This window comes from Littorina saxatilis, linkage group LG15, assembly GCF_037325665.1.
Source record: "Littorina saxatilis isolate snail1 linkage group LG15, US_GU_Lsax_2.0, whole genome shotgun sequence".
In the NCBI taxonomy this organism is placed as follows: Eukaryota; Metazoa; Mollusca; class Gastropoda; order Littorinimorpha; family Littorinidae; genus Littorina; species Littorina saxatilis.
In genome coordinates, this window is record NC_090259.1 from 14,041,515 (window position 1) to 14,068,543 (window position 27,029).

At 41.2% G+C, this 27,029-nt stretch overlaps 2 protein-coding genes across 7 annotated transcripts in view; one reads left to right on the forward strand and one right to left on the reverse strand.

Moving 5' to 3' along the window:
* Positions 1–3,210: 3,210 nt before the first annotated feature.
* LOC138948628 (serine/arginine repetitive matrix protein 2-like) lies at positions 3,211–26,900 on the reverse strand. 3 transcript variants are annotated; one of them, XM_070320193.1, is made up of 14 exons: positions 26,644–26,900; positions 25,192–25,401; positions 22,295–22,439; positions 21,572–21,790; positions 20,619–20,721; positions 20,011–20,034; positions 15,232–15,329; positions 13,268–13,333; positions 12,135–12,247; positions 11,134–11,373; positions 9,920–10,081; positions 9,452–9,612; positions 8,073–8,322; positions 3,211–6,335 (listed from the first exon to the last, which is right to left on the reverse strand). In XM_070320193.1, exons 2-14 carry the CDS (start codon positions 25,379–25,381, stop codon positions 5,299–5,301), a joined length of 2,808 nt encoding a protein of 935 aa, XP_070176294.1. In that variant the 5' UTR covers positions 25,382–25,401; positions 26,644–26,900; the 3' UTR covers positions 3,211–5,298. The 3 variants fall into 3 exon arrangements, with proteins under 3 accessions (XP_070176294.1, XP_070176293.1, XP_070176295.1); XM_070320192.1 differs by lacking the exon at positions 26,644–26,900 and adding an exon at positions 26,122–26,238; XM_070320194.1 differs by lacking the exons at positions 20,011–20,034; positions 26,644–26,900 and adding an exon at positions 26,122–26,238.
* LOC138948631 (endophilin-B1-like) overlaps positions 26,388–27,029 on the forward strand; it is a 41,573-nt gene continuing 40,931 nt past the window's right edge. For all 4 annotated transcript variants that reach the window (XM_070320197.1, XM_070320199.1, XM_070320198.1 and 1 more), the window contains exon 1: positions 26,388–26,535. In XM_070320197.1, the coding sequence (XP_070176298.1) occupies positions 26,458–26,535 (78 nt within the window). In that variant the 5' untranslated portion in view covers positions 26,388–26,457. The remainder of the gene's footprint in view (positions 26,536–27,029) is intronic.

Genomic DNA, 27,029 nt, shown 5'->3' on the forward strand with positions numbered 1-27,029 from the left:
ACACAAGTATATGCGTGTTTAGGTGGTATGCAGCCATCTGCACTTATGGCAGAATGACCGAGGTCTTTTACATGCCATTGTGATGACACGGGGGTGGGAAGTGGCTTCCATCTCTCAGGGTCCCTGCACATAAAGTTGACCCGTGTCCGTCCCGGCCCGAATTCGAACCTGCAACCTTCCGATCACAAGTCCAGTGCTCTACCAACTGAGCTACCGTGCCCCCTATGCAAGAATGCTATCTCTCTTTCTCTAATCACAAACACCTACTCCACATCTCATGGGTGTGCTGTCTTTGACATACCAAAAAATGTCGAGCTACTATAAATAGCTCACCATTTGGCAGGGAGACAACTCCGTCTATGCAGGGCAACTGCCTGTGACAAGGGGGACTACTCAATGGACAAGAGCCGGATGGGAAAAAAGCATGTTTGCATTGCTTATTCTGCCACCCTCGAAAAATAAAGTTCAATTCAATTCAACTCCCTCTCTCTCACACACACACACATACATTAAGATTCACACACATATGCTTGAACAAGCAAACAAACACACACACAGACATGCATACAAATGCATATGCACACACTCTCTCAGTTTCCTCTCCAAAGAACAAGCTCTTGAACATGTGGGGTTTTCTTTATTCAGTTTTTCCACAGTCGTAATTCACAAATCTCCAAGATAAATGCTCATGCAAAGAAAGAAACAGGCACAGAAACCAAGCATATAATATTAGACATAATCAGCAGAATACCGGTTATACAGTATGATGGACGGAAATTTCTACAACACCGCACAGAAGATTTTCTAGAGAGAGTTGATTATTTCATTTCAATATTATATCACAGTTTTTCAAATAAATTGCACAGATAGATTTTGAGATATTTTTAGGTATGAAGGATTAAGCTGGTATATCAGCTGGTATATCCTTGTTTTCACTACCTATTTTATTCATGTTTTTATTACTTAGTTAGTGGAAGAATCTTTTGTATGTATGTTTGATGGTGTATGCTTTTAATTAAGCGTTGCTGACTATGAATGTAGATGTAAATGCTTGTATAACTGTGTTTTAATTTTAAATGTGTCAAGCGCAAAGAGCATAATTGTAAAGTTATGATGTTGCGCTATATAAATGCTCATTTATCCCAGCGAAGCTGGAGGTATCCCGTGAACGCTATACTGTAATCGATTTGAGAAATGTGCATACCGAATAATACATGATAAAGAAGGATTCTTTGTGCCCGAAAATGGGCCACAGTTGGAGATGGAAGTTCACCAAAAATTGGGACCATACTAACAAAAATACGGTGGGTAAAATTGGCGCCCCCATTTTTTGAGCAAACGCCACCCAAGGCCGCTTTGGACGGGTAGAAATTCCGTAGTTTCCAAGTCTATGGATAAAGCTCGTGTAAGAAGAATACGTCACGGTCGAAAGTCTTTGACGTCAATTAATGCATCATGACGTCATGCCTCCCTGTAGTCTTTCTCTCTCGCGCGGTGTGTGTGTTTGTGTTCATTTTGTGCACATGTGTTAGTGTTACTGTTTGTGTGTGTGTGTGTGTGTGTGTGTGTGTGTGTGCGTGTATGTGTGTGTGTGTGCGCACGCGTGCATGAGTCTGTACTCGTGTGTGTGTGAGTGTGTGTGGTGTGTGTGTGTGTGTGTGTATTTGTGTGTGTGTGCGCACGCGTGCATGAGTCTGTACTCGTGTGTGTGTGAGTGTGTGTGTGTGTGTGGTGTTTGTGTGTGTGTATTTGTGTGTGTGTGTGTGTGTGTGAGTGTGACTGTGTGTGTGGTGTGTGTGTGTGTGTGTGTGTATTTGTGTGTGCGCACGCGTGCATGAGTCTGTACTCGTGTGTGTGTGAGTGTGTGTGTGGTGTGTGTGTGTGTGTGTGTGTATTTGTGTGTGGTGTGTGTGTGTGTGTATGTGTGTGTGTGTGCGCGCACGCGTGCATGAGTCTGTACTCGTGTGTGTATAGTGTGTGTGAGTGTGTGTGTGTGTGTGTGTGTGTGTGTGTGTGTGTGTGTGTATTTGTGTGTGTGTGCACGCGTGCATGAATCTGTACTCGTGTGTGTGTGAGTGTGTGTGGGGTGTGTGTGTGTGTGTGTGTATTTGTGTGTGTGTGTGTGCGCGCACGCGTGCATGAGTCTGTACTCGTGTGCGTGTGTGAGTGTGTGTGTGGTGTGTGTGTGTGTGTGTGTGCATACGTGTATGTGTGTGCGTGTATGTGTGTTTGTTTGTAAAGGTGTGTATGTCTGTCTGTCCATATGTGCGTATGGGTGTGTGTTTTGTGTGTATGAAGTTTTTGTGAGAGAGTGAGTAAGTGCGTGTGAATGAGAGTGTGTATGTGTGCGTGTGTGACTTGGGGTGTGTGTGTGTGTGTGTGTGTGTGTGTGTGAGTGTGTGTGTTTATGTGTGTGTGTGTGTGTGTGTGTGTGTGTGTGTGTGTGTGTTTGAGAGAGAGAGAGAGAGGTTTGTCTTTCGCTGGGGTATGCAGTGCCTTGGCGTTGCACATCTACTTATATTATTATTATTATTATTATTATTAAGTGCATGAGTCGAGCGTGTTGTTGTTTTGGGTTTGTTTTTGTTTTTTTGTCTGCATAAAGAATGTGTATTATGAATGTGTGCATGCTTGCGTTAACAAATGTGGCTTATAAGGACAACAACAACAACAACAAATGTGTGTGTTTGGCGGTGGGGGTTGGAGAAGAGTACAATGCTGAAGTGGCAAGATGATATATATAAAAGAAAAACTCATTTGGAGGACTGGGTAGCAATGAGCGCTTCTGGGGTGATAACGCGAGACAACTCCTGTGATCTTGCCGCGAGGTTCCGCCTGTTACCATTGTCTTTTTACTGTATAAAATGCACGACTTACACACGAACTGTTACCAAAGCGACATGCTATTTGGGACCAATACACGTTTTTTTTCCTTTCTCGTGTGATCTTGCCGCGAGGTTCCGCCTGTTACCAGCCGAAAGAAAGAAGGGGCATAACCTCACCAGAACCGGCCATTGTCTATGCTACTGTATTACTCTTCAAGTATATCCACTGAAGTAATTTCAGAATAACAGACAACTATCTTTCAACTCGGCAAAGTTTTAGGACTTATTATGGCTTTGCATGCTCTTCATTTTCAATTCTAAATAAAGGTTTACAGGGAGTTTTCAGCTGGCCAGTTTAATCTGAGCAGTTCAAAATGCACTAACGTAGACGTACTGTATTTATTATTATGCTGTACACTTTTTCCTTCAAACAGACAGATTGCAGTACGCTGAGAAAAATGAGTACAGAATAATTATTTGTAAGTCTGACGTGTTACATGACATATCAGGCCACAGCTCATATATTTAGTCAAATTAACCAATTCATCTGCACCCAGAAATATCAGTGGCTTCAAATTATACACATACAGTGGACCCCCCCACCCTATTCTTAAGACCCTCCAAAATCTGAGAAAATCAGGTCTTAAAAAGTAGGGAGTGATCTGAAAATAAAATACACTAGGGTGAGGGGAGGTTATTTAGTTTGTTAGCTGTTGCTTTTCGGGTCCAGCGCACCATAATAGGCCAAATCAGGACCCCGTGAGGGGAGGGGAGGGGAGGGGGGGGGGGGGGGGTATTTACAGAAAATCTCAGAAAAAAGGGTCTTAAAGGGAAAGGAATCTTAAATCGGAAGGTTAAAAAAAAGGGGGGGGGGGGGGGGATGGTTCCACTGTGTTTGGTTTCTACACACACATTGTAGTTGTATCTTACAAAAAATAAATACAAAATGAACAGACATGCATGTCATATCACAGGGTGCATACATGTACAAATGGTAATGGTTTTAAAGCACTTTTCTTTCTACATTTCCTAAACAGTACTTATTATGACCAAAACAGGTTTGGCTTGTATTAAGATTGCAGAAGGTTAAACAAAAGAAACAGAAAAAGAACCAGCACAATTGTTTTAAAATCTCAAGCCACCAAAAAAAGAACCAGCACAATTGTTTTAAAATCTCAAGCCACCAAAAAAAGAACCAGCACAATTGTTTTAAAATCTCAAGCCACCAAAAAAAGAACCAGCACAATTGTTTTAAAATCTCAAGCCACCAAAAAAAGAACCAGCACAATTGTTTTAAAATCTCAAGCCACCAAAAAAAGAACAAGCATAACTGTTTTAAAATCATGAACTTCTACTTCTAGTCAAGAATTCGGAGGTAAAAGGGCTGGAAGATCACGTATTGCCTGCAGAACTGATTGAGGCACTATATACACTGTTGCTGTTTTTGTGTGTGTATATTTAAACTTTTGTGTGTGTGCAAGATACACAGGAAATAGAAAACAGCAACAAAATAACATTTCATTGTCTTTGGTATATCACAGGTTTTGCTGTTACAAAGGTTGAAATAAAAGGTTGATAGTTTACATCAGTCTGCAATACAACCAGTGCCTGGTGCATAGAGTACATGGAAAGCAGCCGTCATGACCTCTTTTGCTAGCCACACACAAAATCTCTGTGAAAATCCAACCAGAGTGTCTAGTACACCTGAGTAATGTTTTGCTCACACCGACTCTTGTACAGAAATCTTCAAGATCTGTCAGTTTGTTTGTTTGTTCGTTCATGGGCTGAAACTCCCACGGCTTTTACGTGTATGACCGTTTTTACCCCGCCATTTAGGCAGCCATACGCCGCTTTCGGAGGAAGCATGCTGGGTATTTTCGTGTTTCTATAACCCACCGAACTCTGACATGGATTACAGGATCTTTTTCGTGCGCACTTGGTCTTGTGCATGCGTGTACACACGGGGGTGTTCGGACACCGAGGAGAGTCTGCACACAAAGTTGACTCTGAGAAATAAATCTCTCGCCGAACGTGGGGACGAACTCACGCTGACAGCGGCCAACTGGATACAAATCCAGCGCGCTACCCACTGAGCTACATCCCCGCCCTGACTGAGCTACATCCCCGCCCAGGATCTGTCAGTCAAAATGAGCCTGGTGCAGTGGGACCTGGCCTTTAAAGTCCTCCCAAAATCTGAGAAAATCAGGTCTTAAAATAGGGGTAAATATACAAAGATTATGAACAGAAAATGTGAAAAATTACTGTCTTAAAAAGAGGTTCAGTAGTCCTAAATTGGCAGGTCTTTAAAAGGGAAGTTTCACTGTACAGCTATCTCGGTGACAGCTATCTCGGTGACAGCTATCTTGGTGACAGCTATCTCGGTGACAGCTATCTCGGTGACAGCTATCTCGGTGAATTTGTACTCAAACCGTACAAAAGATCACAGCAACATAGTTCAGCCTCAACAATTGTCTTAGCTTGTTTCTTCACTGGCGCTGGCAGCCAGGTCACCCTTCCTCCCTCTGCCATTCCCCTTGCTATTCTTCCTCCCGCTCGCCTTTCTGGGGCTGGGGGTGCGAGACGAAGAAATCTTCTTCACAGGAGAGCTGGGCCCAGCCGAACTCTTTGGTGTGGAGAGTTTGGACGGAGAATTCTTCCCCGGAGAAGATGTGACGGAGGACGTGAAATCGGGCGGAGTGGACGATCCCTGCTCCGTGTGTATGCTGCTCACGTCCTCGGCAGGGATGTCAACATTGATGAAGGTCTCCTGAAGCTTCTTGCGACTCCCAGAAGGCCTCGGGGCGATATGCGACACCATTACCTTTGACACAGGGTCAAATTGGTCGGAGATCACGGAGACATCCACAGGCGGTTGGTGGGGGGACTGTGCCACTTCTTCCTGGATGGCCGGCTCCACGGACTGACCTTGGGCGGAAGGCTTCTCGAAAGTTTTCTCGCTCTGGAGTTTCTTGGCTGGGCTGACAGAACCTTCCGATTTACTCTGCTCCATGAGCAGTTCCATGGCGGCGGTGGTGTTGGGATTCAACTCTCTGGACTTGGACGACTCTCGCTTTCCACGGTACCCTGACTTGTCCCCGAACTCTTTCGGCTCAGGGGAGGGTGGAGGGGGGGCGGGTGACTCATCCTTTCCTCCCTCGTCCAGAATCCTCCTGGCCAATGTGCTGCGCTCGGAACCTCGGCTGCCAAGGTCGGAGCGACCTCTTTGCAGCGCGGACCCGCTCTCAGCCACCATACTGGTGCTGGTAATAAAATGGGCCTCTGAGCGAGACCCCATGATGCCCGCTGCGGCGTCAAAGGCGGGCTCAGTGACTTGCGGCCAGTCTTCAGGAGAACCGGTCTGGCCTTCAGTCATTGGCTGGGTGAGGGGGGAGGTGGGTCTTTGGGGCGGGGGCTCTGAGAACTGCACAGTGCGGGTGGAGGGGGGTTGCTGGGCGGAGCGTGAGGAGCTGTTGGCCATCTCTCGTGTCGTCTCCTGGATAGTGCCCAGACCTGCAACACCAACAATGACTGATTATTGTGACAGGCACGATGGTTAAGACATCATGTGGAACTGATTATTGTGACAGGCATGATGGTTAAGACACCATGTGGAACTGATTATTGTGACAGGCACGATGGTTAAGACACCATGTGGAACTGATTATTGTGACAGGCACGATGGTTAAGACATCATGTGGAACTGATTATTGTGACAGGCACGATGGTTAAGACATCATGTGGAACTGATTATTGTGACAGGCACGATGGTTAAGACATCATGCGGAACTGATTATTGTGACAGGCACGATGGTTAAGACATCATGTGGAACTGATTATTGTGACAGGCACGATGTTTAAGACACCATGTGGAACTGATTATTGTGACAGGCACGATGGTTAAGACATCATGTGGAACTGATTATTGTGACAGGCACGATGGTTAAGACATCATGTGGAACTGGTTTTGGGATTCACAATCAGGTGGGTTAAGAGTGGAGATTTTTTCCGATCTCCCTGCTCAACTTCTGTGCAGACCTACTAGAAGTAGAAGTTAAAGTTACAGAGAAAAATAATGTTACCTCTCGTGAACTTATAAGAATAGACATTGTAATTCAATCAAGTTGGCGTTCTAATGAAACAGATCCTGTGATTGGTCAGAATGCCCCAACTCATTAAAAATTACCGGTCATTAATTGTCGATAACCACTCGCTAAAAAAGCCATTAACCACCTGCTGGCGAGGCGCATTGATACAACCTCAACTAGTCTCGGTTAGCTTTGAGGGTCATTTTACAAGTAGGAAATATGAAGGCCAACGAAATACCGAGACCATATGGTATGCGAAGTGATGACGTCGAATACGTGACGTAAGTTGATGCATGAATTCTTCCGGACTACGTCAGTCAATTCCAAAGATCGCTTTTGTGATGAAAAGAATTTGTTTTAGAGTTTGCTGTCCAGAAACCCGTCAAAAAAGAAGGGAAAATGTATGTGAAAGAAAACAAAACAGGAGCAGAGTGATACGATAGGAATACAGAGACATATTTCTTGGGACTTGACCCTTGCAGGTAGGTGGACTGAAAGTAGTGTGTGAACAGAACAGAACCAATTCTGTCTGTTTACCATCGCATGAAAGCAGGAAAGAGATCGTCGTCAGATTGAATTACAATAACATTAACATGCTTCCATTTGAAACTTCTCGGTCTTCATCGTGGATTGACGCCCTCCCAAAGTCTAATTGAAGCCCTCCGTCGCTTCGCTCCGTCGGGCTTCAATTACCTTTGGTCGGGCGTCAATCCACGATGACGACCTCGAAGTTTCAAATGGAAGCATGTTAATGTGTAATTAATTCTTTTTCAATGTGGAAACAAGATATGACTAATTCGAATGTGTGTGCTTGAACATCATCATCCTTATGCTCATCATCATCATCAACATCATCATCATCATCAAAAAGTTACAGAGAAAAACGGGGTTGCTCTGCGGATTCTAGTGATCCTGAACTGATGTATTTTTTGTCTGTAACCGTTTGACACTGCATGGCAATTTTCCTTGTTTTTATAAGGACAGTACAATTTTGAGTCTTGAATCTTGAATATACATGTACTATAAGAATAGACATTAATTATTTTTGGATGTCGAAACAAGATCTGACTAATTCGAATGCACGTGCTTGAACATCAATCCTCATTCTCATCATCGTCATCCTCATCATCACTCCTCCTCTTTCTCCCTCTGAAGCACTTACCCAGTTCATCGGGAGACGGAGCACCAGGTGTGGTTGTCCCCGCCACCCAGAACTTGTGTCCAGGGGACATGGTGATCTCGCGAGACGGAGGAAGCCCCCTCCCATCCCCCATCTGCAGGGAGGACGCTGCGGTGAAGTCGCGATACATGAGACTCTTGGTGGGCGACTGGAAGGTGGCGGGGGTGCCGGCGGGAGCCTTGGGGACTCGTGTGGAGAGGGCGGGGGAGACGAGGTGTAGTGCTCCGTCCTCCTGAAGTGTAAGAGAAAGGATAGTCATGAAAACATAGTCATAAGCTTTAAGGATAAGGATAAGGATCAGATTCATATTTTGTTTGTTTGTTCATGGGCTGAAACGCCCACGGCTTTTGCGTGTATGACCGTTTTTACCCCGCCATTTAGGCAGCCATACGCCGCTTTCGGAGGAAGCATGCTGGGTATTTTCGTGTTTCTATAACCCACCAAACTCTGACATGGATTACAGGATCTTTTTCGTGCGCACTTGGTCTTGTGCTTGCGTGTACACACGGGGGTGTTCGGACACCGAGGAGAGTCTGCACACAAAGTTGACTCTGAGAAATAAATCTCTCGCCGAACGTGGGGACGAACTCACGCTGACAGCGGCCAACTGGATACAAATCCAGCGCGCTACCGACTGAGCTACATCCCCGCCCCATAAGATTCATATAGTTCTGTGAAGTTGACCCTCATGGAAATTCGGGCTGCTTTCTCGCTGAGGAAAATGAGCTTTAAGGTGTAAAGCTAGCTGCAGTCCTCCTGGAGAGTATGAGAAAGAATAAAGAGTCATAAGTGTAGAGATAGCAAGATTATTTATTGCAGAGAAAAGTCATGAAAACATAGCCATAAGCCTATAGAGATAGCAAGATTAAATTACAGAGAGAAAAGTCATAAAAACAGAGTCACAATATAGCCAAGAGATAGCAAGAGTACAATTTACACACACAAAATAGGGATGTTGTGCCTATTCCAGCTCTCCTGAAGTAATTATGATCATGCATGCTCATTATTTTTCTATGTGCAAACAATTAAGATCTGACCAATTCGGATGTGTGTGCTCGAACATTCGAAAGACCCACTAGAATAGTGGTGTTGGTGCACAAGGAATCACCCGTAACCATCTGTGTCTGTCCAACTCCAAGGAATATGCAAAATAAGAAATAACAGAAATCCCATCCACCAGTGATTCAAAGTTTTGGACATGTACCCCAATAAACATGTAGCTTATTGGAGGAGTTATAGGAAACAAACAAGAGGTTATGAGGGCTGCCTCTTTGCATTTCTCTTTTTGAATAAGTTTTTCTTTCTGGTTTTTTTCTAAAAATAAAGATCCTAAAGAGAGTTAATATCAATTATAGACTTACAGCAGTGCCCCTGTCAGTTGACCTTGACACAGCAGGTGGCCCATAGTAATCAAGGTCACGGTTGTCGGTAATGGACGGCACATTGACACGCAGCGTGGTTCCATGCTCTGACGCCACACTCTCTGAGCTTCGTGTGCTTTGAGGTGGTGTTGGAACAGGCACTGGATATGTTTACACAAACATTACTGGAATCATTTCAGTGCTGCATGTTTATGTGGAACAGGTGTTTTTAACTATACAATATTTGCTTTGGATACATATTTCTCTCACTCCACAGCAACTCGATCAGGATGAACATCCCATCAACTCAGCAACAAAAAAATGTAGTATTAAAAATGAAAAAAATTCAGCAATACTCAATGATCGGAAAACAAAAAATACGAAAAACCAAGGCAGGATTTTAAGCGACAAATTTGTTTTCTAGATATCACAAGAGCAATACAAATCCTCTCGTTTGCACATACTGACCGAGAGTGAAGTCAGGCTTATACTTGGCATTGTAGACAAAGGCCTTGGTCTGTCTAATGCCGCTTGGGAGTTCTGGGAGGCCGAGGGAAATGGACCGAATCTTCTTTCGCTCCTTGAGCCCAATAGCCTTCCCTCGAGGCGTTTCTAGTGGAGTTGCTTCTTCTGAGGAGAGAAAATAGCAAAATTTATTGATGATGAAGCAGAAGTTTTAGGTGGGCTTTAATCTTTGGTATTTGAGTGGAACTTACCTTTTAAGACCCCCCTCCAATTTAAGTCTTTTTTTTAAGACCCTAGCTCAGTTCTCAGATGTTCTGTTCATAGCCACAGTAAATCAATCAATCAATGAGTCTTTTATCGCGCATATTCCGTGGGTACAGTTCTAGGCGCTCTGCAGTGATGCCATGTGAGATGAAATTTTATACGGCCAGTAGATTGCAGCCATCACGGCCTATTATTCCAAGTCACACGGGTATAGGTAGACAATTATTAACTGTGCCTAAGCAATTTTGCCAGGAAAGACCCTTTTGTCAATCGTGGGATCTTTAACGTGCACACCCAATGTAGTGTACACGGGGGGGAGGTTCGGACACCGAAGAGAGTCTGCACACAGTTGACTCTGTGAAATAAATTTCCGCCGAACCTGGGATCGAACTCACGCTGACAGCGGCCAACTGAATACAAATCCAGCGCGCTACCTTACTGAGCTATATCCCCGCCCCAGTTTTGCTTCGTGCCACCTGATCACCACCCCCCCATCCCCCCCCCCCCCCCCCCAATTGAGACATACTAAAAGCAAATTTGAAGGGGCTTATTGTCCATCAGGTCTTAATTGCCTATATTGGACATGAATTGGTTTATGTGACGATTCGAGTTTTACGCCCTCACGGCTTTTTGATGTATGCGTCTTTAGGTGGTATCAGCCATCTACACTTATGGTAGAATGACCAAAATCTTTAACGTGCCATTGTGGTGACACGGTGGTGGGAGATGGATACCGTCTCTGGGTCTGCACATAAAGTTGACCCGTGTCCGTCCCGGCCCGGATTTGAACCAGCGACCTCTCGATCACAAGTCCAGTGCTCTACCACCTGAGCTACCTGGGCCCCCCTTTGAGACATACTACTACTCTATTGGTTTTTATTCCACGTTCTCCCTAACCCCACTTCTATACCTACAATCCCTACTGTACTGAGTGTACGTTTTTACCACCTCACCGGCAGTAATTGCAGGCAGGGGTTTCTTGAAGCCGGGAAAGCGTGGGTCCTTGACAACATGCCCCTGGGTGGAGCTGGCATCGGAGACGTCCCTGTCTGTGTACACGGTGCTGCTCTTGTCGTCGTCCAACTGGAAGACGGGGCGCTGTTCCATCAGATGAGCGTCGCGCAAGTTGCGGCGTTTGTTGTCATGCAGCGACACTTTCTGCTGCACCAGAACGTCACTGGTGTCCAGTTGGCCTGGAGGAAGAACAGTGAGCGTCTTGATGGGTATATCTTTTACACTTTCGGTGAAAACAAAACTCCCAACAAAATTAGGGGCAGGCATTAGGCAAGGGATTTATTTAAGAAACACCATGGGGGCCGGTACATGAAAAAACAAAAACAAAATAACAAAAAAAGAAAAATGTTTCAACATAATTATACATATAAGCTCATTCCAATGAAGAAAGAAAAAAGGTTTCATAACTCAAAATTAGACATTCACGGAGCATATTATGAGCCTTTGCTGTGTCGAGTTCTGTATCAAACTGCAATAAGTGACACTTAGCAAATTTTGACCAGCCCTGTAGGATGTATTCCGGCAGAACAGTTGCATCTACAATAACATGCTCGATTGTGAAAATTACTGAAATACATATGCTCAAAGAATGAATACGTAAATAACCACGAGAGATTTCACAGGCGTTATTTAATACACCCTTTCGGAGTCTCAGGCGAGAGCAAATCCCATTGCATGCTGGGATTGCAAATTGTACCAAACACGAGGTCTTCAGAAGAGGTACATTGCCGATTGCGTTCAAGTTTTCCCTCATAAGCTCTTATCTCTTTGATATTTCTGTGGTTTTTGTCCCACGATAGTCATGCACTGCTCTTTGTGTACGGTACACTGCAGAGTGTTTGATACAACGGAGCGCCCCCTGCCGCCAAAGATGTGACTAGCCGCGCATGCGCACTCGAAACTCCGAAGTGGTGTATTGTTCATACTGTGCATAAATTACCTGTGCGAGGAGGGGAGAAATCTCGAGCGGTGTGAGCAGACCGTCCCGCCTCTTTCATGCTGTCCAGGACGTCCTGAATGATGCCGTGAATCTTCTCCCGCGACACAAAGTCACTGAATTAATTAAATAAGTCAATCAATCAATCAATCATTCAGTTAATCAATCAATCAATCAATCAATCAATCATTCAATCAATCATTCAATCAATCAATCAAGAAACAAACCAAATGATTGATGATTGATGAGTTGATCAATCGCTTAATAAGTCAGTTAGTCAGTCAGCCAGTCAATCAATTAACTCATGATTTATCAATCGACCAATCAAAGAAACCCATTGATGGATGATTGATGAATTGATCAATCACTCACTCAATCAATCGCTTAACCAATCAATCAGTATTACAATTATTGAACATTATATTAATGCTATTGCATTTTCGTTAAACTGCTTGACCTAACTCGGCTGTTTTTGTATTAACCACCTCGGTTGTAGAATTTTGTTAGGTAAAAGTTTTAAGAGGCAAAATCATAAATCTTTCGTCTGATCAATTCAATTAATGAACAAGTCTTGAGTAGATTGTTTTATCAATTAAAGAAAAGTACATGTATATAACCAACCAAACGACAATATTATTCATAACACAAAAACAGTGCTGCTACAAAAGTGACACTATAGTGAGTCAGTAGATGTACGTAATAATGACTGCATTACATCACCTGTATATGATCTGCTATCAAATCCTTGTCAGAGAGAGAGAATTAAATAAATAAAAGTGTGTGGCTGTGCATTATACTATAGTGTGTGTGTGTGTGTGTGTGTGTGTGTGTGTGTGTGTGTGTGTGTGTGAGTGTGGCTGTGTGTGTGTGAGTGTGGCTGTGTGTGTGCGTGTGTGTGTGAGTGTGGCTGTATGTGTGTGTGTGTGTGTGTGTGTGTGTGTGTGTGAGTCACAGTGTGTGTGTGTCTGTGTGTGAGTGTGTGTGTGTGTGTGTGCGCATTAATACATTTGTGTATGTCTGTGTGATGCATATATATATATATATTTGAATTTGTGTGTATGTATGATATGTAAGTCAGTGACTGAAAGATGAGGTTTAACAAATGCTGAGTGCTTCTCTATCAAATGACCACTCACCTTTCCTTTGTTCGGTCAAGTACTTGCACTAGGACATCTCTTGGTAAATTCAGCAGCTCTCGCACTCTACAAAGCCGAACGTCATAGCAACACTATATAACACACCACATCACTCAATTCTACCAAGTAGCTTAATTTATTAAGTTCCATCAAGCACAAACAACAATTAAGTGAATTAAAGCACTGTAAAATAAGCCCCTCCATTCAAAATGTTTGCTTGGTTTTCTTTTAAAAATCTGTTTGCGCTTTTGTCTAGCACTGCATGTATTTTGATCATCTTCACTCAGATTTCCTACACCGAGCAACAATCAATGCATAGTTGAAAGAGTAAGGGTTACATGTGCAAATACAAGAACATAATGAGGAGAATTTAATTAACACGCACTCAAAATAAAACGATTGACAATTAAACAGTCTCACTGTTCAAATCATCATACAATAGTATCTGTTGATCAGGTTATAAAACTTGCAAATTTAAAAGTCACCTAAACCCTCAGCTGATATGTATAATTGCTTAAAAGTTTCTAGCCGAATCTAAATGACACACCAAAATCTTTGCTAGCCTAGCTATAGCCACTCATCAACCTGAGTTGGATGCGGTGTCGAATCTCACACATGATACAGCTGAAGACAGTGGAGAAATCACAATAAAGATGATGGCATGATGGTTGATAGATATTAAATTACACATGTACTACATGAAAAAGTAAGTAATGCCTAATCTAATCCAGATGAATCGAAATAACAGTACAACTGATAATTAGTCATGGTAGCACTTTCACAAACATAATTATATATCAAACTCAGAGCATGATGTTTACATTACTGCATCAAGTACAGTACATGTATAACTTTAATGTCCATCATAAAATATATTGGTATTAGTTAAATTACAAACTCACGTACAAATTTAAATCTCACTAAAATTGTCAGTAAAATTCGAAAATACATATTTCTGTTGGAGAAAATCTTTAAATAACAAATTCTGAAATTGTGTCTGTGTGTCTGATTTCATTACCTGTACCGTAATTTAAATATCTTAAATTTAAAAAAAAAATTTTATATATGTAAAAAAGTTAGGGACCTTGGCAGATTACTTCCAAAGTTTTACCAGAACATGTCATTACAAACATTGCTACTGCGCAGGATTCTGCCCTATATACCAACCGGCAAAACAGGCAGTGAGTAATTAAGTAAGTACTGCGCAGGAGGGCAGTAGCTATAATTCACTTTGCAAAAGCAGGTGTTTTGAAAGCCTAATTTAATATTGTCTTAAAATAGGTATGTGTTAGCTAGATTACTTCCTCTGAGTTACTTCCCTTGTTTGTGTACTTGGTGCTTTAACTAGACCGTCACGTCATATATGGCACTAGCGGTCTTGGCGCCATGCAAGGAGCGCTTCTGGATTTAACTTTTTGTTTTGGCGCACCATGCTGATGTAACCGAGTGCCGAAACACCACAATCACCTTTGGAGGCGAAGTCCAATCAAACAGGATTGAGAATGTTAGAGCTTATTTCTAAGCCCTATAAAAACTTCGCAAAGGAATCCATGAACATACAGAGAGACAAAAGCCGCCAGACCCCATCACAAACAGAACTCTACAATCCACAGGTGTTGCCTACTTCTAAGGCGAACAACTCTGCAGAGTCTGTTGTGAAGGGCGACAGTAGTCTCCCTGTCACACTGATAAAAGCAGCACGTACTTAATCGCATTCACTCACTTTCATTCAATAACTTAATCATACTTTTTGAGCAAATATTGCTCAGTGTGCGTCTAGAATAAAGGACGTACAATGGATTCCTCAGATTCTTCAAATTTGCCAGAAGCTTCTACCAATCAGTCAGATCAAATTTAAGTATCCTTTTAAGTGAATATTTGCAAAGTAATTCGATCATGCATCCAAATCACATGCTATTTTTTTTTCATTTTTTGCTTAAACACAGAGCATAAAATCAGCTCACCCTTCAGCATCAATGTCTGGTTTGCTGCTAGCAAGAGCAGGTGTCTTTGGGTAACTCCCTTTGGTGAAAATTGGAGACCTTGAGCGATTTTGCCTTTTCTGGTGGTAAAAATGTACAAGTACAACTGTATACATTTATTTGAAATCAAAACTAATACAGCAAAGAACACTTACATAACTTCTGAACAAAACTCAGTTATGGATAATACAGTAATACAATTTGTGCACATATAAGATCAAAGGCAGAGTTGGTTTTTTTTACCTAACTTGTACTTTGACTATTAAAGGCAGCACAGGCAATATTTTAAATGCTCCTTGACCTCGGATGAACACACACACACACATACACACACACACACACACACACACACACACACACACACACACACACACACACACACACACACACACATCACCCAGACTCACACACCCAGGCTCTCACACATGTGCACAGACACACATGCACACACACAAAGGGTAATTGGACTGGAAAAATTATCAACCCTCATTTCCTGTATATACAAGCATTGGCCATTGAAATTATTTTTTTGTAAACACTATTGCCAATTAAGACACAAAATCAGTTATACTATACATGCCATAATTTCTTCTTCTATCTCTCTGACACCCTTTCAATGCGATTCTGTCCCACCTTCTCCTTAACCCCTTCACTGCCACAGTATAACAGCATTATCCGAACGGTCTATGGGAAAGAACTGTGTTTAGAACCCCTACAAGTACTTGGACAATGGTCCCCTCCCATTTAGTTTTCAGAAATGTCCTGAAATGTTGTTGACACAAATCCCACGTATGAGATACGGTTATGGGCGTAGGACAAACCGAAAATGACCACGTATTACATACGGGGTGGGCAGTGAAGGGGTTAACCTACAAGAACTTTGAGTGCACGGATATCATGCATGGTGTATTAATGATTGCATGTCATTTTGATAAGGTCAAAAAAGGGTTTGAGAGAAATAAGGAAGGAGAAAAAAAACCTGTGCAATTTGAAGTGACATTTTGCAGAGACATATTAAAGACAACTGCTGAGAGAGATCCACAACAATAAAGATTGAAGTGACATTTTGCAGAGACATATTAAAGACAATTGCTGAGAGAGATCCACAACAATAAAGATTGAAGTGACATTTTGCAGAGACATATTAAAGACAACTGCTGAAAGAGATCCACAACAATAAAGACTTTTTCAGCAATCACCAAGATGTTAAAATACGAGGAGGCGCAAGTAAACTATATATACACACACAGCATCACACAGACACTTATAATCACATTTCTTCAGAGAAATACACCTTGAAAGTATGCTCCAGCAAAAGAAAACCATAATTGTCAGACTACATTGTATAGGCATGACTACCAATTATAGAGCGCACCCACACAACTTGGAATTTTTTTGGAGGGGTCAGATATACACAAGGTGATACGTATATACTGCTCTTGCTAAGTATAAGGTGCACTGAATTTTAGTTTATTCTTGCAGTAGTCATATAGAGGAGGAGCAGAATGAGCAGTTGAAGTGAATTCCAGCAAAGAATAATGATTTTAAGTTACACATTAGATTTGCATGCAACCAACTTTGAGAAACAGCCTGGTCAGAAAAATTAAAGTACATGTATCTCCTTATAAACCGAACGGTATATGACACAGCGGAAGTGTTTAAGAACCACACAGAGCAAAAAGACCCAACAGGAGATGTCCAATACAGCACAAGGTTGCAGAAGATCGAGTGTTGTCAGAACAGTGAAACCCCCCTTTTAAGACACCCCCCCCCCCCTCCCTCCTCCATCTGATTTTATCAGAATTTTGGAGGGCAGGGATGTAGCTCAGTTGGTAGCGCGCTGGATTTGTATCCAGTTGGCCGCTGTAAGCGTGAGTTCGTCCCCACGTTCGGCGAGAGATTTATTTCTCAGAGTCAACTTTGTGTGCAGACTCTCCTCGGTGTCCGAACACCCCCCGTGTGTACACGCAAGCACAAGACCAAGTGCGCACGAAAAAGATCCTGTAATCCATGTCAGAGTTCGGTGGGTTATAGAAACACGAAAATACCCAGCATGCTTTCTCCGAAAGCGGCGTATGGCTGCCTAAATGGTCGGGTAAAAACGGTCATACACGTAAAAGCCATGGGAGTTTCAGCCCATGAACGAACAAACAATCAGAATTTTGGAGGTCTTAAAAGGGGGGATTCACATTAAAAAGACTGCAAATGAAGTTGGAAAAGATAAATGTAAATGCAAAATTCAGATATATTGCAGTACACTAAAACCTTCACTGATTTAATAATACTAGCTATTGTATGCTGTTGGTTTCTTTCCACATTGTGAACCTAATTCTGACTAATTTAACTTACAAACACAAATAATTATACACCTATATAATAATATATGCATTTAAATAATCTATGTATGAAGTGTTTTCTGCTCTGTTTTCTTTTTTTCTCCCTACTTTCTCTCTCTCTCTCTCTCTTTAGCAGATTAACATCAACAACATTGCCTGATTACAATATACTAAATTACATTATCTCCCTACAACTAGCTATATCAATGAGGTCTCAGCTTTTACTTTTTTGATGGGTATTGAAGGGTATAGTTGAATCCCTTTATGAATCAAAGCAATTGACAATCAAATGTATATTGTCCTATAATATCTTAACAAACCGTTTCTTGAAAAGTGTAACTAATAAGGCAAAACAAAAATATGTTGGTTTAGGGTCATGACCAAAACAAATAGGGTAGGTAGGTCGTTTATTTATTTTTTTTAGTTCATTTTTGGCTCACGAAGTGTAGCCTATGCGATCGTAACTTTGTCTGTCTGTGCGTTTGTGCGCGTGTGTGTGTGTGTGTGTGTGTGCGTGTGTGTGTATGTCTGTGGTAGAAACTTTAACATTTCCGAGTCTATGTGTGAGTGGTTATCCAAGACTATGGATAAAGCTCGCATAAGATTACGTCACGGTCAAAAGTGTTTGACGTCAATTAATGCATCATGACGGCATGCCTCCCTGTAGTCTTTCTCTCTCGCGTGGTGTGTGTGGTCTCGGTCATTGTTATTTTGAGCGGGCCGAGACTATTTGGCAGTCGTGTCCCTGTAAGTAGGCTACATGCAGACAGACAGATCTAGATCTAGTGTCTCTCTTTCTTGCACAGTGTCACCTAAGCTTACTGTGTGTGTGGGTGTGTATGTGTGACGGAGTGATTGAGTTTGTGTTACTGTTTGTCTAGTTCTTACGTGAGCCTTGAAGGCTTCGCCTCTTGTTAGTCTTGGTATGGTTTGAAAAATGTGCCAGAGGTTGTCTTTTCTTTAATTGTTTTTGAGAAATGAGGAAAAAAGTTTTAAGGTCGGCGGGAAAAATAGGGTCAGTCGGGTAATTACCCTAAACCAACATATATATATTCTTGTTTGGCCTAATGTGCAGCAGAAATAAGCGAAGCGTACTATAGCTATACAAGCAAGCGCACAGTGTTGTTCTCAGGTCTCAGGTCATAAATCGGTCATTTACACTGACATTTTCAATCTCATTTTCGATCTGACCAACGACGGGCGCTGTGGCAGGGTGGTAAGACGTCGGCCTCTTAATCGGAAGGTCGAGGGTTCGAATCCTGGCCGCGGCCGCCTGGTGGGTTAAGTGTGGAGATTTTTCCGATCTCCCAGGTCAACTTATGTGCAGACCTGCTAGTGGCTTATCCCCCTTCGTGTGTATAATCGCAAGCACAAGACCAAGTGCGCATGGAAAAGATCCTGTAATCCATATCAGAGTTCGGTGGGTTATAGAAACACGAAAATACCCAGCATGCTTCCTCCGAAAGCGGCGTATGGCTGCCTAAATGGCGAGGTAAAAACGGTCATACACGTAAAATTCCAATCGTGCAAAAACACGAGTGTACGTGGGAGTTTCAGCCCACGAACGCAGAAGAAGAAGAAGAAGATCTGACCAACTCTGGCCCACCATCCGATAGTTTTGACATGTAGGACTCCAGGTCTTCTGGCAGAACAAAAAATGTTATGTATGGTAGGACATTTGGACCTATATACATAATTTGAATCCAGGTGAAACTGATCGACTTAATGATGTCCTCTGAGTCTGGGAACAACACTGAGCATAAGGTAAAGGGAAAGAGTTGCACCAAGAAAGGTTTCACTGCAATGCAATACTTTGAGACCTGTGAGAGAAAAGCACAGAGATTAATTTGTTTAATTTTGTTAACAAGTCAGTTTTAGGCCCTGTACCAAATAAAGTAACTTGTTGGTGTAGAAATTCTGGAGAGTTAAAAGGAAGGTGGAAAAGTATATATTTAGTAGCAGGGATAAAACCTGAGAGTTAATAAAAACATTCTTTTATAGCGCTGTTCACCGCCGAATGGCAGTCTCATGGCGCTTTACGTTAGACTATAAAATTTAACATTTTACATAAAAAGTATTCTTGTAAGAAATAACATACAAGCATTAAAAACAATTCATAGACAACAACCACTTATAATTATATAAAATAATCTAGAAAAATTGTTTTTAAAAAGATGAAAAAACAAACAAAAAACCACGTAAGATAAGTAATACTAATAGACACATAGTTACACATAAAAAGTCTGACAATAAAACAGAACTCACATAAAAGCGTACAGATCTAAAACAGAACGAAGATGTAACATAGACTGTGGGGCAACAAATTAAACAACTAACAACTGGTCAACAAGCAAACTTATCATTCAGCACATTCACTCACAAGTCACATGCACACATTACACCACAGCTTCAATGTTCTAATTACCTTCAATACTGGAAAAGCCTCAAACTGAAAAGCAATGTTGTCAAAATGCATTTCAAAATCTACAAGATTCAAAATAAACAACAAAGCACATTTTGAAACAAAATGTCCATCCAGTTTTACCGAAATGTTATGATGTAAATATTGACTACTGTGCTACTATTAATATAAACTACACATTCTCTTTGTTTTTCAGCTTTTTATGTTAGCAAGTGTTATCCATAAAATAAATAAACTTGTACGCTCAACACAAATAATAATTCTGTTATCGTTGTACACATCACTGAAATCAACCAAGACTATTGCTTTGGCCCTTTTGTCCCGATGGGTAAAAAACAAAAGAGAAAAAAAAAGCTGACCGACTGCATAAGATAAACCTAAAAAGCTACGCTAGAACTATGTCATCCAAAGAAACTGAGGATGTCAGCATATTCTCACTACAACTGGCAAGCTCAACTGGCAGCAAATTCCCAAAGTAATAATTGTCAATATCTGAAATCTTTGTTAAAATCTGCAGCTAATTACGACCTGCAAGGAAGATCAACTGTTAAAAACTATGTCAAATATCAAATTTTAAGTTATTGGCAAAAAAATATGAAATGCAAACTTACCACAATGGTATCTTCTCTCTCGTATTTGATTTGCAGCGGCACCATACTCTCTGTCAAATCTCGTGTCAGCACCGCCTTGGGGACTTCTTTATCACCTTCTTCCCTATAACATCAATGGAACATTAACTATAATTAGCAGATGCCATTTTCATATACTTTCTATCCTCCTCCTCTTACATTTCAGATTGCAACATTTTGTTGTTGGTCAGACTGAAAGAGCTTATATCTACAGTGGACCCCCCCTTGTAAGACCGCCACAAATCTGAGAAAATCGGGTCTTAAAAAGGAGGGAGTCTTAAAATGGGGTTAATTTATTTATTTATTTATTAAGGAGATTTCTATAGCGCATTACTAAAAGCACTATGCGCTTTACAATATCACTAGGTATAAGCACTCGCAAACACACTCTGATTAAATAGAACTTAGCCTAACAACATACTAAGAACACTAAACATTTGAGTTCATACAAAAATAGAGAATTAAATTAAATACTGGACAAACGATTAAAATAAGCTTAAGGCCTACACTGACTACAATGGACTATTTCAAATACAAAAATTTAGTTAACTATAAAAGGCAGTGCATAAAACTCCATAATCCTAATTTAACAGAAATTGGGGGTCTTAAATTGACGTATCGATGCTGCCTGAATGCTAGCTAGGGTAAAAACGGTCACACAGGTAAAAATCCACTCAGGCCAAAACATGAGTGAACGTGGGAGTTTCAGCCCATCACCTTCTGTTTCTGAAATGAGTATTTCTATTTAGTCCGCCATCATGCTTACCACTGTTATGTTTTCACTAGGATTGCTTAAAATAAGCACAATGCTTGAGTTAGAAATCCTAAACGCCACATATTGTTATGTCATGATAAAAATTGAATGAAGTCTAATGTTTAAACCAAGAAGAAAAACAACATATTAAAACGAGAGTAAAGCTTGTGAACACATGTACCCGTTGGTGATGGCCAGCTGGGGTTTGTACGTTTTGCGTTGGGGGTTGGGAACCCACACCAGGTACGGTCTGGTCATGAAGGTTTCGTCCCAGCGATTGTTCAGGTCATCCTTGTCAAAGACTTCCTGCACCTCTACCACACGCAGATTGGTGTTGTGTGACCTTGACCCTTTATCAGGACTGACTGGGGTCGCGAAAGGTGCTGTCGTCCTCCCAAAGCTTAAGATGGAAAAACATGATAGTCTGTTAAGAAAAAAGTTGACAAAGACTGCAAGTGTCACGTGAGTACCGGTATGCATATTCTGCAAATTAGGTAGCAACAATTATTGACAAAATGAAATATTCATTTGAGGTCATCAGCTTGTACAAGACTTTATGTGAGGTTTTACAATGAAAGTGATTGTTTTGTTTTGTCAAAAATTAAATGTTCTAATAACTAATCTTTCTTGTTTTTTGATTCAAGGATAATATATATTATATTCATCACAAAATCTTCAGGGAATTCCGGAAAGGGTGTGATCAAAAAACATACCCACTCAAAATGACAGTGTTTATATAGTATATTAATGATTCTCTGTGCATATATCACACACACAGACACAGATGCACACATCCACACACACGCACGTGCACACACACAAACGTACACACACACAGACATAGCTACACATAATAAAATATTTCTATCTTCCTTTCCTCGATGCAAACTCATAGTTTCTGTACCTATCAGACCGAAGTGACTGCGAGAAATTTCTCATTGAAGAGCTGCGATCATGTAAAGCTCGTCCGCCATAATGCGAAGGGTAGCGATCCTTTCTACTCGCTCCATAGTCCTCCAGCATGTTGTACACTTTCACTGTGGGCAAGTCTGCAAAGTCAAAAGCAAAAGCTTTGCACGCATTTCAGTATAGTGTTGTTCCCAGACCTTCAGCCTTCAGTCACTAACGCACATTTTTGTATTTGACACATCGATCTGTCACCTTTGCACCGTCCAACATCCAATAGTTTTGACATGTACTGGGAGGTCTTCTGAGTCTGAAAACAACACTGAGGTGAATAAAATAATTATTCCTGTGACCTGTAGCAACTGATCTGAGTGATCATGCCACCAAACCTATGTATATATTCTGTGAAAACATGCTCAGTCACAAGTAGTTTAATGTCTTTGCCAAATTACATGCCTATGACTGAGTTATGACCAAGAACAGACATGCATACATTCCGTGGTATTGCTGCTGACAGGGTTAATACCAGCATAATCACAGTCTGTGTTTGACTGATGTAGCAAAGGGACAACTTCCCAAGAGGTAACTTGTCAGAATAAATATATAATTTACAAGTAAAATTATCAACGAAACTCAGCTGTGACAAGAGCTCATCATTATACAGCTACAGTCGAACCCACCTAAAACGAACACGCTAGTTACGAATTTTGACTTATAACGTATTAGTTTTAAGTTCCCAACTGAATACCTCGTTCTTCATGCTTAAAAAAAATGCTTGAAACGAATTTTTTGTAATGAATTTATGCTTATAACGAGCATTTTTAGGATTCCTAAGCATGCATAATGTCTGTAATTTACTCACGCTTATGAAGAAATCTTTAAACTCTTCCCGAGATCGACATATCATATCATTTGCATTACGAACCCCTCTTTTAACAAACACGTTTTCATCACCCCAGAGCCGCTTTGTCTCTAAAACTAAAGTCACAAGGCTACAAGGATCTGCCTGTGAGGCGAGGTCAAAGGCAGGTCCATTGTGATGGCTGGGTCAGGCCTTCTTTATAGACACTGACCTTCTTCCCAGGGGTCATTGACCCAGTTTTAGCTATGAGAGGTGGTTCCCCTTTCATATGAGAGAGGAAACACTTCCTGCACCCGGGTCAGTGACCGAGTTTAACCTATGGGGAGTTTAATCTATGGGGCGGTCTCTTTGATGTCTTGAGAGGAAACTTGGCCAGGGTAGTACATGCACCAGAACTGGTGGACACCATGAAATCGGAGATTGATCAGAATGTGCATGTACATGCTTTTACACGACTTTTTAAATTTTACTTCTAAAATTGTGACAGTAAAAAAATCAATCAATTCTCTTAATGCGAATTTCGGTTAAGACGAACTTATTTCCCGATCCCCAGTGATTCGTCTTAAGCGAGTTCGACTGTACACACACACAAAAACTCCCATGAATATAAAGACATATATATTTTCTCAGATTTCATCTTTCATAAGATTGAAAAGTTAAATAGAATTATCATTAAAGGCTTTTCACTTTCTTTTCATAATGACCCAATGTTGTCACAATGTCAGAGCTTAAAGCCCCAGTATGTCTCAAATGGTTTACAAAACGATTTAAATCTTCCAATGAAAAAAGCAGTTCTAACCTTATGGAACTCACTTGCAATAGCATTTAATAGCATTAAGTGAAACAGTTCGTTTGATTTGCTATTAATCTCGCGTAAACCACACACCAGATTTCGTGGTTTATCTAACCACTGAGCCATCGTGAACCCGTGTGATCCACTTTCCTTTTTTTCACAATTTAGTCGTCAGTTTGTGATTTCAATGTGACAGTCTGTATCTGCAATAGCACGTTATTGTGTACCTCTGATTCTAAAACACACGAACTTGTCGGCGGCGACTGGCTTAAAAAAAAAGCGAGCGCTATGCAGACAAATCGTCTGCTTTGAGACTCGACCTTTCGTGACTCTGCTTCCGGGCTATCTTTTTTAAACTTTCAAAACTTCGAATTGTACTGATCTTGTCTTGATAGTTGATGAAACATAATCTTTTATAATTTAAGAATGTTTGTGTTACAAGCTGTCAATTTATTATTTAGATTTTAAAAGTTAGTTCTAGCGCCAAAACGAGGCGCCTGATAGTAGATCAGAAGTTCCACGAAAATAAATTCTTTGAAAATGTCTCACTGTCGACGAAAAGCAGCCAGGATGTTCCCATTCGGTGAGCGTTCAAATGGAAGGGTGTTTGTACTGTGTGTAAAAGCCTGACAGTATTTGTGATGGTTTACCGGAGGCTTACTGTGCCTTTAAGACTAAGAGGGCATAAATTGGCAAGAGGACAACAGCCCTTCGTTTCTTAATGTGAACGCCTTCGAAAGATGTCGCTTTCTTTTCTTGAAAAACTATTGGCTCTGTGCAAGCACTTTCAATATGTCGGACAAAATGTCAGCCAAAAAGCGATGCAATCGAGTTTGACAGATGAAACAGGCAATGCCTACTAGCAACAAAATTTGTGATGACAACGTCGTAGATTATGATCATTGTAGGCAACATTTTCAGTCAAAGTTAACTTCAAAATTATCTAGTGTTAAAATACGTTTTCATCCTTCCTTACTTGGTGCAGTTGATTCGCTAGAACCGTCGTATATTTAAGAAAGTTTCTTCGTCAAAATGAAACCCAAACACTACGGCCGCCATTTTTGTTTTGCTGTGCACTATCTGCCATTTTTGTTTTGCTGTGCACTATCTCACAGAGGCACCGCAGGGCCACGTTTCATTGGCGTCACGGTAAAACGTTCTGGGACATCTTCGCTGCGAAACGGCTGGCTATCAATTTCTTACCAGCTGGGAACGCAGAAGAAGAAGAAGAATTTCTTACCAGTCTCCTCTTCCTCATCATCTGTGTTTTCCATCTTGAGATGCGGTACTCCCCGCTCCTTGCGTCGGTTCGAGTGCCAGCAGGCGGGGTGCTGGCACAGTGGTCCACATGACGTTTCATCTTCATTGGTGTGCTGCTGTGCCGACAGCATCACCATGCGGTGAAAGTCTAGGATCTTTGAGATGTCCATGGCCTACTGCTGATGCTTACCTATTTATGTTAAAATGAAAACACTTATTTTTTATTGTGACAAATGATGTAAATTTAAGTTACCTTCCATTACAATCATGCATGCACACCACCATAGATTTATAAATCAGGCCGTTATAGTTGAAAAGAGCATTGTTCCACCTGGGCGTATTCCAAGAAATTCCCAAAAGACAATCAGAAATATTAATACTCTAAATCTACAGCCTTGCTGCTATATATTTCTTTTCAGACTGAGAGTCTGATTTTTTTTGCATTATTGTTATTTAAACTTAGTATAATGCTGTTGTTTTTCTGTAAAGCTCATTTAGCAGACAAAATTTACACTTTGAGTTCAATATATGCCACACAGATATACAAATGTGTTTCAACTTTCATGTAAGTCCAACTGCTTTTATATAGTTTTAAAACATGAAAGTCCTGTATAACATATTCACTGAAAATTAGTGGGGAAAATAGTCTGTCTATACATCGTGTGCTTATAAATACATTGAACATAAACCACGCATTAAAAAAAATGTGTACCATGCATCTATACCATCAGTTTCACTTTCACTTTGTGGTGTGGCTGCATCCACCTGGATGAGACAAAAAGCTGTAACTGGTGTAAACAAAGGCTGACTGACTGACTGACTGAATCAAAGTCTGCAACGGCAACGAATAAAGCTGAGGTGCGTCTTTAAATCATCCATTAAATGTTTATTATTTGACATTAACACTTACCAACGTTCGCAAAATCGTTGGCCAAACTAATCCATCGCGAAAATATCACGGACTCGCAAATGGAGAAATACTATCCGCCGCCATTTTGACTCATCTTCTTGGCAACAATGTAGTACCGCACTGAACTGAAGAAAATATTAAATAAAATAGCTTCGCCTACCCTACTATTTTCTGATTGTTTTTAAAATCACAAAGATGAGCAATAGTAATGAATCATTTAAAAGTGGAATACTTCCAAATGTATATATGCCTTTCAGTGCGAAGAAGCGGAAATTTTGGACGTTGATTCGTTTCATCGATTTGAGGACGTGACAGCGCTCTGGTGCTCTTGACGAGATGGATTTTAACTCCATGAACTCCAAATTTAAAAAGTTTGCCGGCGAGGCATCAACGGTATTCAACAGAGCAGTGCAAGTAAGTGTCTTTTATTCCATATTGTTCACATTTTGTTGAAATTCTGCCTGTGTTTTGAGATATGTGCACCCCCACGCCCACAAATTTCCTCGTCCTTATCTTTCTCACCTCAGCTCCAAGCACTGCAGCTGTTCCCCCGTCTCGCATTGTCCTGGTGCATGCATCGTGAACTCATTATCCATGCCATCAATTTTTTATTTTGTGTCGATGTATGAATTCTTTTACATGCGAGCATATTTGTCGACGGTTGGTGAGCTAACTGCTCCATAAGAGTCCATTGTTTTGGAGTGACTCACTGTCACAGGTCTGTGTATGTAGTCTACGAAGGGTCGAGTAAACATTGCAGTAAATAGAGGAAGTAGTCAAGGGTTTAGTTTCGTTTTCGGTATTCCTTTGCAAACTAGAAGTAAAACTAAAACCCGCTCAATGACATAATTGAGAAATTGTTGAAATACACATGCAGGGCTGCATTGCCCCCCCTTCCCAATCACAAA